General features: G+C 38.1%; 1 protein-coding gene across 1 annotated transcript in view; it reads right to left on the bottom strand.

The window, feature by feature from the left end:
• Positions 1–12,317, bottom strand: part of LOC124167252 (apolipophorins-like) — a 190,002-nt gene that overhangs the window by 38,663 nt on the left and 139,022 nt on the right. The window contains exon 42 of the mRNA XM_046545138.1: positions 7,471–7,598. Within this exon, the coding sequence (XP_046401094.1) occupies positions 7,471–7,598 (128 nt within the window). The remainder of the gene's footprint in view (positions 1–7,470; positions 7,599–12,317) is intronic.

Genomic DNA, 12,317 nt, shown 5'->3' with positions numbered 1-12,317 from the left:
CTCCTTTCTTCTCTCCCTTAACCTCGGCTCTGTTCTCGTTCGGATCCCTCTTCTTCTGCGACTGCGGGCATTGTGTTTTAAGATGCCCCTTTTCACCACAGTTCCAGCACTTCCACGCCTTCACAACTGATGAACTCCCAGCCATGGTCGAAGAGTTGTACTTCTTGCCCTTGGAATACAGGGCAGTGGTTTCGGGAACACTCGCATTTTGACCGGCACTCACGCTCTTCCGGTAGCTTTCGTCTAGCAAAATCGTCTTCACACGATCCAAATTTAAGACATTCTCCCCACTCGTGATGGCCATGACAAGATTGTCATACGAATTTGGCAGCCCCTGAAGCAACATTGCTGCAACAAAGTTTTCCGCCATCGGCTCACCGATACCCTCGAGCTTGTGTGCCAACATTATCACCTCGCTGATATAAGTGTCCATGGTTTCAAACTTTTCGAGCCTCATTTGGCACATAGAACGAAGCAGGGATACATACCGCCACTTGCCTTTATCCTCATATGCCTTGGATAAAGCATTCCAGGCATCCTTTGCCGTTTTAGCTGGCCTTACATGGGGATATACCACAGGCTGCACCATAAGGCAAATGTCTGCTAAAGCTTTCTCGTCCCTACGTTCTTTACCTTCGCCATTATCACTTCCCTGGACACAACTCCACAATCCATTACGACGTAAATAGTTCGTCATCGCGAACGACCAGTCATAATAGTTTTCCCGCCCAACGAGTTTTTCGAAACCATACGCCTGCGAAGTGACCTGAGATTCTTGCATCTTTGCTACCACACGGTTTACCACAAAAATAAAGAAATCTGAATTCAGCAGCGCAGTGGAAAGTGCGATGGGCCCATAACCTGTTGTAAATAGTTACTGGGGGGACGATGGTTTTAGATTCAGGAGGAGTGGTAAATGAACACGACCACACGTGTTGAATAACATGGCGAAACTGCAATTTATTAAAAGAACCAACTTCCGGTGAAGAACAGAAAACAAATGAATACAGTAATACGATAGTTGGGAGATTACCAGCCATATTCAAACAAAAACAATCACAACAAAGTACAATCCTTTCAGACAGATTTAGTTGAAATTATTAGTTTTCTCACGAATTCACATTGTTAATAGTTCTTTGTGGCAAGTATACTCTCTCTCAATTATCTCGTACGTTTATGGAGGGTTTTACTTGAAAATGAATAACTATTAATTGAAAATATGTCAAATAATTTTACTAATTGATAACAATTTTAAAACAAAGCCATCGATTTAATTCTCTGCGATCTTTATCATCTAGTATTGATTTGTGCTTTTAGTATATTTTTCATTAATGCCTTACAGTTGGAAGAGGACGTAGAATACTACATGAACTGGAAAATGATGGGAGGCCTTTTGAGGATAAGGAAAAAGAATAATGCCGGAACATATCAGTTTCTCCAGGTTGCCCCATAATTGTGATGAGAAAAATTCTTCAACTCCTCCAGGACCATGATGAGCCCAAGGTGGTGCGAATAGACCATGCTATCCCCGGAGAGGATAACGTGAAGGCTGATGAAGATAATTCCAATTCATTGATGCAAGAGGACTACATTCTTCCTAGCACAAGTGAGGCTACCACTTCTACAGAAAAGTACTGACTCGAATGAAGTACATATAGAAGCAATATGTGCTAAGTAACAAGTGGCTGTTCTCGAAGAATTGCAACTTCTCCAGTCAAAGTTGAAATTTAGTCTCTTGCTTTGCCCACCCTTGCCCTTTGCGGGGCTGCACACATTGCCAAACATTGCAGAAACAAAATTGCAACTTTTTTATATAATTAGAAGCATAGTCTTGTACATGCGTGTAATCAGTTAAAGAAAACTATCTTAAATGTTGCATGTAACTTGATTATTTTTCATTACGATAAAAGTATATAGGTAGCTCAAAATATCTTTTGTGCTACCTATACTATCCCCCCCCCCCCTTGAGTTTTTGCTGTATCCGCTACTGAGTCAGCAAAATTGTTAAACTTGTATTGGATATTTAACCATAGGTCTCGGTGATTCAGTGTACCAATCCCTGAAGAATAAAAATATATACAAATGCGTTATTACACCATACAAATACCGTATTTGCACGAATCTAAGACGAACACGATTCTAAGACGATCCCCCTTTTTTGGAACTCCACTATGGGAAAAAAAATTTTCTAGGGGAAAACGTTCAATGCGGGGATGTTTGGCTAGGTTGCCTATGTCCCAGGAAACAAGGGATTTTTGGCGCGTAATGACAGGAATAGTAGTACTTTATCGAGACACTTAGGTCTTATTATTGATTCGACTAATAGTTTCTTTGGAGGGGCCATGGTCCGAAGACCAATAAAATTAAACTAGTGAAAATGAAACCTGACTTTATTAAACCCACACGGAAAACACTCGGTGGTATGAAGGCAAGCCACCCTGGAAAGTAGTGAACCAATCGTACGAGCTATGCTATCGCGTTCGGCATACGCAGAGTATACTGCTGAGGGTGAAGCATGGCCATTTGACTGCGCCATGAAATTTTTTGTCCCAAAGATACCCATTCTTTTCTAATTGGCGTAGCGCCAGATGGGCGGATGAATTCGGATTGCTAGTAGGGAGGAACAAAATATCCTGAGAAGATATCCCTTCGTCAGTAACTCTGACAAGTGAGACTCATGGTATAACTCGTAAATTGACAACTGATAATAACCTGATATCCTGTTTTCGGAAAAAAATGCGGCATTAACTGCCAAGAAGCTCAGCTACGAGGATATAGAGTTTCCCCAAAAATCATTATCGTATTTTTCCAATTAGTTCCTTGCAAATACTTAAATAACGTTAGAAATTCGTCGTGCTTGGTCTCGTTCTTTTTTGAATTACGAGCACATTGCAAATATTTCAGCCTAATAAAAGTATAATACCAATTGCCGAAATTCATTGTTAGACACCTTTTGAGCTAATAGGTGATTCATGCAGCGGTTGGCCTCCAGAAACTGGGAACTTTGAAGCAGGTAGGCTGAAAAAGGTCAGTGGGTGAGAAAAGGGGGGGCGTGAAACGCGTTTCTATTGTTCTCGTGTAACTTGATATTTTTTTCGAAGCTAAGGTCTTCGTAATACGATCCCTGCACTAGCTAGGACCTTTTGTTTGATTTTGGAGAAGAGGAAAGCGTCAGAGGGGGGAGGCGAGTGCTGAATGGAGGAGGATAGCGGATCTTGAGAAATACGCTTATGTTACTATCCCACGGCTTTGAGCTTCTCCCAATGGTTGTTTCATTTCGTGGGGAAGATTTAATCTATGTGCCTGTCGTTATTAGCCATATATGACACATTGTATTTATTTCATCTCATGTTCGTCAAAAGATGGATGCGGGAAAATTATGCATCGGGACCACGATCTTCAAACGATCATTGCGGGAAAGCGATACTTCGGAGATGCAAGAAAAAATTACATTGCCTATATGGAACTTTATTTGGGACCAGAAACGGCGGACGATGAATGCGGGAAAATGATCAATATGGTACAATAGATCGGGATTCCACTGAATAACTTTTCTTTTGAAAGCGGGAGTGTAATAACTTCTTTTCTCTGCCATCGTAATACTCTGAAAGGCAACTGAATCGATCTCTCTAATCAGAGGCAAATCATGTTGCCTTCTTACCGTTGCTCTGAGAAAAATGCAACGACTTTGTAGCAGTTTATTCCGCGACGGCATTGAGGCTTTAACGTTACAATTTAGGTAAATTGTAACCAATCACACAAACATTTTGTGAGTTGATCGAGCTTTAACTTGAATGGAGCCGAACCCAGGGTAAAGTAGGCAATCTCGCAGACATGGCAGAAGTGCACCCGGCGGCTGATCGGCACGCACCGAATTTTTGCCTGCTGCCCAAAAATGGAAAATGTTTTTTTTTTACTTGAACACAAAATTAAATATGCTAAATTACTGTTAAGCTATTTTTGACGTTGATTTTTCGTTGTATAGCTATCAGGTGGCAAACTCATGTGTCCATAATTTTTCCGACGTAAATTATGCAACCCGATTGACGTCGAGAATTTTGCATCCGATTGTAAGACGAACCCTCTTTTCTGCAGGAGTTAGGAGGAAAAAAAACCTCGTCTTAGATTCGTGCAAATACGGTATATGTACCACTTACTATGTATTTGATGTGAAACCTAGATTTGAGGGTTAGTATTACCCTTTCCCTACACAGCTCAGATGGTAGACTACCCTTCTTCAAAGCACTATGGAGGGTAGCCCTACCATTTGCCCACACTCACTGTTTGACAAAGCTTCCAAAGCACCACCTGATCCCTGAAATTTGGAACCGCTTTAACTTCAAGTGATGGACATTAGCAGTCAAACATTTTACTATTTGCATATCAAATATCAAGATGGTACTGGGTACACACCACAACCAACATGTCACGATTTTCTAGCTCATTAGTTGAGGTTTGTGGAAGACTCAGCATGATATTATTTCATAGAGTGCTTCTCTAATGATACCAACAAATGGCTGAAGCTGAGAATATTCTTGGTAAGTAAATGAGCAAACAATGCTTTTGCAAAAAGAGATGTATGCAAAATCGATGCATAATGGTGGGAATTTCAACTTGATTGTAGGAATAGGGTAGTTTCCTTCATCAAAGAAAACGAAAGTCATTGATTGCGATTCGTTACCCACCATTACTGTATTCATAATATACAAATTATTTCGTTTTAGAAATACCGGTTTAGACGAATGGCAATGGTCCATTTTATCCTCATTTGAAAAGAGCCAGATTGGCGCCCATGCCATGCCACTCCACGTGACGTCACAGGGACCTAGTTTCTATACGAGAAGATAGGAGTTATACGTCGTCTGAGATTACCAATGCATGCATGAGGCGCAGAGCTCAGGGAAACATGTCTTAATAATCACTTATTAAAACTGGCTAAGGTCGGAAAGTTTTCATCATTTGATAAGGTATTAATAATCCATATTTAAGCCAAGCGCTACAACCCAGCACGGTACTCAGCTACCCGCTAGCAGCCTGCGTCGTATCAGCGCTCAACTCGCCTCAAGGTCACCTCACAAGGCGGCAGCGGGAACTAGAAATACACCACACGGAGAGATTTCCTGACATTCATACTTACACGTTGCGTTTTCGCGCTCTAGAAAATTTTCATTTTTCATTTGATAGCAAAAATTAGATATCGTCATTTAAAAATCTAAAATCGTGAAATACGTACTCCAGGAGTAATAACCTTCCGATTTAGGCAATAAAAAAATAATAGGAAACCACCCTATAGTTCCAGTAAAGTTTTCTTGGAAGTTATTTTTTCCACAGTAATACTGTTCTCAGTTTCGTAACTTAGTACACAGTGTTGTATTTGTTTTAAAACTTGACCTTAAGTTATTGGAAAAGTTAGCTTAAGTTACTTAACTTAATGTCAAAAGTTCTTAACTCAGTTTTTCTTAAGTTTGGTAACTGTTTCAATTTACTTTCAATCAACAGTTTTTCTTCAAGGTTTGTCCAGTTTGAGTTATGCCAGTATTATTAGGCGTTGTATTAAACCCAGAAATATATCTCAATTTACAACTATCCACAAAGAGAAACAGAGACTTTGTTACATGTGATAAATATGTATATAACATGGATATCTGCATCTGTACATGATGAATACCAGAATCTTTAAAATATATAAATAATATCCTTATGTTGTAACAATGGATAATCAGACATACATAAAATGTGTATATTTTTTCAGATTACAACAATGTACAAATATTTAATCTGTATAAAATCCATATAATGCAGCAGATATAATACGTATAATATCTGGATATTATATGCATGGTAGAGGACATTTGCATGCATTTTATACAGATATAATATGTATGCAGTGCATAGAATGATACGAATCAAATCTAGATATAATCCTTTTTGTGCTACTAGGGATAGCTTGTTGAATGATCTGACAAATGTTTAATTAAGTATGGAAATCCCTATTGGAAAAAATCAGCCGATTCAATTGAAAATTCCAATTGAAATCAATTGAAAATGCCAATTTTCAATTGAATTTCCTTGTATTCAATAGAATATCCAAACACTCAATTGAATTTTCAAATTTCCAATTGAAAATACCAATATTCAATTGAATATTAGGAAATTCAAATGAATTCGAAGAAAAGATACAATTGAATTTTCAAATATTTAATTGAATTCTCAAATTTGCAATGGAATTCCCAAATATCCCATTGAAATCTCAAATACTCCATTGAATTCTAAAATATTCCATTGAATTCTCCAATATTCAATTGAAATAAAAAATACCGTTATACCGTTATTCATATGTTTACATGCACATGGTTGACTGGGTTGTGGTCAATTGTGGTTAAAATTTTGCTTGTGGAGAAAAGACAATTTAATGTCGGTATTATTTAACCTGTGCTTGATCCCCACAGCGTTGTGTTAGGTCATTCGTGTGTCTCTTCAGTGATATAGTGGAAGTCTTGATGTGATTGTTGTGCTTAAGTGCGTTCATTTAGTAATGTATCGTTTGCCTTCAGTTTTTTGACTGATTATACTAACGTTTGTGTTTAAAATGTAAGCATATTTATTTCACTTAATTATGCATAAGTGCCTTACGTCGCCGACAAAAAACTACTAGCATTGTCGGAATAGTGTGTATCACGCAGGTTTGTTTGTGTGAAGTGAAATTCCTGTGTTCTTGTATAAACATGAGTGACATGTTTCTGTTGTGAAAAACAAGTTATATTGGCTTAATGCAAAACCAGAATTATATTAATTAGTATTTTAAAGAAGCCTTTCTTAGATAAAGACGTGTGAGATATTTGTTGGTGAAGTTGTTATCGCTAATCGCGGAAAAACGTTTACCTTTCGACAACTATTTGTTGTTTGAACTGGTAAAAGATGTGACTCTCATGGTACAGTAGTATTTCTGATAATCATGGCAAAACTATACAGCTTTTCGATAACTATTCATGATTGTGAGAAGTGATGGAAGATGTGGAAAAGCCCAATTAAAGTTTTTATGACACTGCTTCTAAAAATATTTCAACTTTAATCTCTGTTCACATATTTTATTTATTCAGAATTCCGGATTCGTGAAATGTAATTGTTAAGTATATCCTACCTAATAATAAGTTTACCATATTGGATGTATTTATGTATTTGTAATTTTTTCAATTGAACCGTTCAATTGTAAAGTAACGAATTTCAATTGAATTTTTCAATTGAATATTTTTCAATTGATTTTTGTCACTTTTCAATTGAACGGTTCAATTGAATATTTTTCACTGGAATATTTTCAATTGGGATTATGTAGATTTACATAGAAAATTGTAAGGAATGTAGATAAAACAATTGTTTTGGAAAAAAATTTGATTTTTGATTGTTTTTCTTAACCGGACCTTACTTTTGGAATAACCCTCATATAATAACAATAATAGGAAAATTTCATACCCCGTCATAGTACTCCTTGACCATTTCAAAAGCGGGGACTGCCTGGAGGTGCTCAGCTGCCATCCGCTTCCACTCTTCAAATCTGAATTTAGCCTCGTCAAGCAGCATGACAACAGTTTGCGCCACATCTGAAAGGACAGGATAGTCCCATTTCGGTAATGCAAAAAAAGTCTTCCACAAACTCATGAAATGAGCACTAAATTAACTACTTTGAGAGAGAAAACCATCTCAAACTAATGACTGAAGCACTGCACTCTTCCAAAATTAGTGAAAACTATATCATCCACACTTCATGAAGTTACTTGGTTCCTTCTCTACAATCAGAGATGAATGTTGCCTCATAGATCTTTTCCACATTTTTCATGCAAACATGACTGATGGCTATGAAAATTTTTCAAAAAATTACAAATGAAGAACCTATTGCGTTCAAAAGAACAGTGATGGCCTTGATATCAATATGATCAGCAATAAATGATGCAACTGTTAAATTTTGCAGTAAGATACAAGGAATTCCATTAGCATTATCTTCCCAAAGCATGGCATATTTTGCAGGTAACAAATTCAAAGAGAGAAAATTCTGCTCCAACTTCTTTTCGCTCAAATACTCTTAAGAACTTTTTCTACTCCATAATGTGGACTCACGTAAAATGAGATATGCATCAGAGCTACATTCTGAAACTTAAAAGAGTGCTAAAATACTGAAAATTCATTGACAGGAAAAATATGAAGAAATTCCTTAGTTTAGTTATCACTATTAAATGATTCCTCAAACATAGACGATCAGGTCTCAGCAATAATTTAACAAAGAGTAAATGACGGAGAAATTTTTGGGTTGACAACAAGGAAACATTGTGGTGACAATTACATATTTACAAATACATGCACGCACACAATGTGACATAAAGTTTTCACACATGAATAACATTCAAAATCATACGAGCTATGAGCTATCAATTCATCAAGTGATATAAATTATGCAAGTTAGGATGAGACTGAGTCTTAATGAAGGCATGAAAAATTTTCCAGATACTCAAAAACTGATATGAATCATCAATTTTGTCCAGCATTTAGAAGCTGTGCACTCTACAGGTAAAAATTATATCAAATAACATACCTACCTATTTTGCTGACAAATGGGTCAAAATAATTTCTCAAAGGTTTATCAACTCTCTCTACTGTACAATGGCATCCAAGAAAAAAAATCATACTGATCACAGTTATCCTTACGTAATTCATTTATTGAATAGGGAAGAAATGATCCTGCTTCAAGGACCACCTAATTTGAAAATGTTTCACTGAATCACAGATCCAGATTTCTATTTGCTATTTTTCTATTTTGTAACCATGCCTTTCCTGAATGAATAAATACCTGAATTCCTTAATCTTCAAAAATGACGCTCAAAATGATATGTCAATAACCATCGATGAACAGTTGAATTCTGGTCTCAACGCAGCCAATACACTCTTTATGTTGAAAAAGTGTTATCACATCACACAAACACAAGACACACTCTTACCTCAGATTTACATATGAAACAGAGAATAGAAGATTACACCAGCCCATCTTAAACAAACATGGCCTCATTACATGGTAGTAGTTGAAATAGAAAGCACATAAAGGAGAGCCATTACTAATTATTAGCCCAAACATGGCTATCAAGGCTAAAATAAATTCTGTTCAAGCAAGTAATACTGGAGAAAAGAAATAAGCACCTAAAACAAAATATAAGAAATATACTATCACAAAATCTAAGGAAAAGAGGGAAGATTGATTGGTCAGCACCATGACAAATTATTACCACATAAAAAAGACAAACAGACAACAGGAGGAAAAGTTTTTGTGACTGATGTGATATATTGTCATTGTTATTGTTTTTAACCTGTTAGATATAATTCAGTGTCATTTATTTTGGTGCCAAACAATAATTGGGACGCTACGCTCTAGCGTCACTTGCACGGCAACCATCGTAGTGTCAAGTCATTACATTACATTACAAGGCGACGAGGATGGGATGCCAAATTTTATGGAAAAGTTTGTGTTGGGGGTGGACAATTGGGAGTCTTATGAAGAGAGATTGGACGAGTATTTTATTGTTTTGGACTTGGGAGAGGAAGAGGTGCACGCAGCAAAGAAAAAAGCATTGCTTTTATCGTCGATAGGGAAGGAGACGTACGAAGTCGTGCATAATTTGTGCGAGCCCAAGAAGCCATCGCAGTGCTCGCTAGATGAAATCAAGAGTAAGCTGAGGAGTCATTTCAACCCGCAGAAATTGGCAATTGCTGAGAGGCACAAGTTCCACCAGAGGACACAAGGGAAGGAGGAGAGTGTCCCCGAGTTTGCGGCTGGCCTTCGCAGCGTGTCGCGTCATTGCAAGTACGGCCGATTCCTGGATGAGGCCCTGAGAGACCAGTTTGTCCTGGGACTCAGGGACTCGGCTATCACCCAGGCATTGTATTTGGGGGACGAAAGTTTAACTTTCGCCCGAGCAGTGGAGATAGCCACATCCCGGGAAAAGGCACTGGTGTACGCGGAGACGAGTAGAAATGCAGCAGAGGGAAGAAATTTGGAAGGTGTGGGAGGCACAGCAGAAGTGCATTATGTGAAAGGTGAAAGAGGTGAGATGGATGAAGATGACGACGCCGAGGCGGTGCATCGAGTAGGCACGGGAGTGCCAGGAGGAAGCTCCCGTAGATGGCAGAAGCAGGAGAGTGGGCCACCATGGGGGGGAAGTCGCCCTTCACTTAAAAGCAAATGCAACACCGGTGTTTTGTGCTCCCAGAGCCTTAGCATTTGCCCTTACAAATAAAGTAAATGAGGAGCTTGACAGATTGCTGGAGCTGGGTATTTTGTATCCAGGAGATTTTAGCGATTGGGCAACACCCATTGTGCCAGTAATGAAAAGCACAGGGAAGGTAAGGATTTGCGGGGATTTTAAAATTGCTTTAAGCTCAAATTTGAATATTGAAAGGTACCCCCTACCTAGAGTGGAAGAGGTCTTTCTGAAGTTACAAGGTGGTCAGGCATTTTCAACCATTGTCTTGTCCCAGGCTTGTCAACAGCTAGTTTTAGCTGACGATTCACAGCGTATGTGCACAATTAATACCCATAGGGGCCTTTTTAGATACGCTAGGTTACCATTTGGTGTTGCATCTACCCCAGCCATTTTTCAAAAGATAATGGATCAAGTGGTTCAAGGCCTTTCAGGGGTGGCCTGTTTTCAGGATGATGTAATTGCTACAGGCTGTAATGAGGAGGAACACGGTAAAAATTTGTATGCATTGCTAGAAAGGTTGCAAAAATTTGGATTTTGAGTAAATAAGCAAAAGTGTAAAATTGGTTGCGAGTCAGTGGAATTTTTGGGTCATAGGATTGATAAAAGTGGGCTTAATGCTATGAAGGATAAAGTGGAAGCCATTGTAAAATCACCAGCTCCCAAAGATGTCCCCCAGCTAAGATCTTTCTTGGGTCTTATAAAATATTACTCCAAGTTTTTACCGGGCCTAGCTTCTGTGCTGTTTCCTTTGCACGAATTTCTTAAGAAGGATGTCCTATGGTTTTGGTCAGCAGACTATGATGCAGCCTTTATGAAAATTAAGAGCTTAATCACATCACATAGGGTATTGGCACATTATGATCCAACTGTAGATGTGATAATAGAATGTGATGCTTCACCATTTGGCCTAGGTTCGGTGCTGCTGCATAAATACACCAATGGAGAGGAAAGGCCAATTGCCTTTGCATCTAGGTCACTGAGTAGTGCAGAAAGGAATTATTCACAAATAGAGAGAGAGGCTTTGGCCATCATTTTTGGAGTGAAAAAGTTCCATCAGTATTTATATGGTCGTCACTTTGTTTTGAAAACAGACCATAAACCGCTGCTCCACATTTTTGGGGAAAATAGAGGGATACCACAAATGGCTGCCAATAGGTAGAGGTCCGTGAAAGTGGTTTTATTTTTTGCTAAAATTCGTTTTAAAACCATGTGATTTCGGTGTTATAGAAAATCTTGGTGGTGTTATTATAATGTTATATTTTTCCCGGTGTATAGGCGTTTTATTATTTTATGGTATTTGTTTCATTAATACCTATACTTTTATTAAGCATTTTACTTAACATTTAACACAATTTCGATAGCACAAAATTTCTAATAAAACAACATGAAAGAAGTGGTTCAATTTATATTGGTTCAAGGTATATGAATGGTTCAAGTATGTAGTCTTAGCTAATACAATCAGCAAACGGCAAAATCCCCGCTTCCTTATATGTGTATACTTCGAGAGCCATTCCGGGATTTTTGCATTTCTCTACACTAAATAAAGCCTTTAAAAATGCTTCTGTAGTAGCAACAACAAGCTCCTCCTTTCCTTTCTTTGAGTGAGTGACTGTGTGTTCAAATGATAGCTGTCGTTTTGTGGGTCCCCTTTCTTTCGCACGTTCATGAGTATCACTACTGATGTCCTTTAACAAAGTGTCACATCTTTTGAATTAAAATCTTTTACCACAAACTTTGCACAGTAATACTCTGTCTTTCACATAACATCCTTCTCAACTAAATTCACTTACCCTGGTGTGAAGAGTATCACTAGCTTTTGGCATTTTAAAATTCCTATCCTTCGTTCAATATTGAAAGCTGGAACTACGATAAAAAAAACAGTCTAACCCCAAAACACAACCTATCACGGTGGTGTTTTCAAACTGAGTGCTGGGTAGCTGCAGTACTGTATAACTTACAAATTGTCTGAAATGTTTCATGTCGTGGGTTCCCTTTCGATACCCCTCACCCAGGTGTTGAGGGAAGATGGGACAGCAGCTAGATACAACAAAGTTGCTTAGTTTTGATTACAGC

Source organism: Ischnura elegans, chromosome 10 (assembly GCF_921293095.1).
Source record: "Ischnura elegans chromosome 10, ioIscEleg1.1, whole genome shotgun sequence".
In the NCBI taxonomy this organism is placed as follows: Eukaryota; Metazoa; Arthropoda; class Insecta; order Odonata; family Coenagrionidae; genus Ischnura; species Ischnura elegans.
The sequence above is the reverse complement of the archived record's forward strand: the minus strand, read 5'-3'. Positions and strand labels throughout refer to the sequence as shown.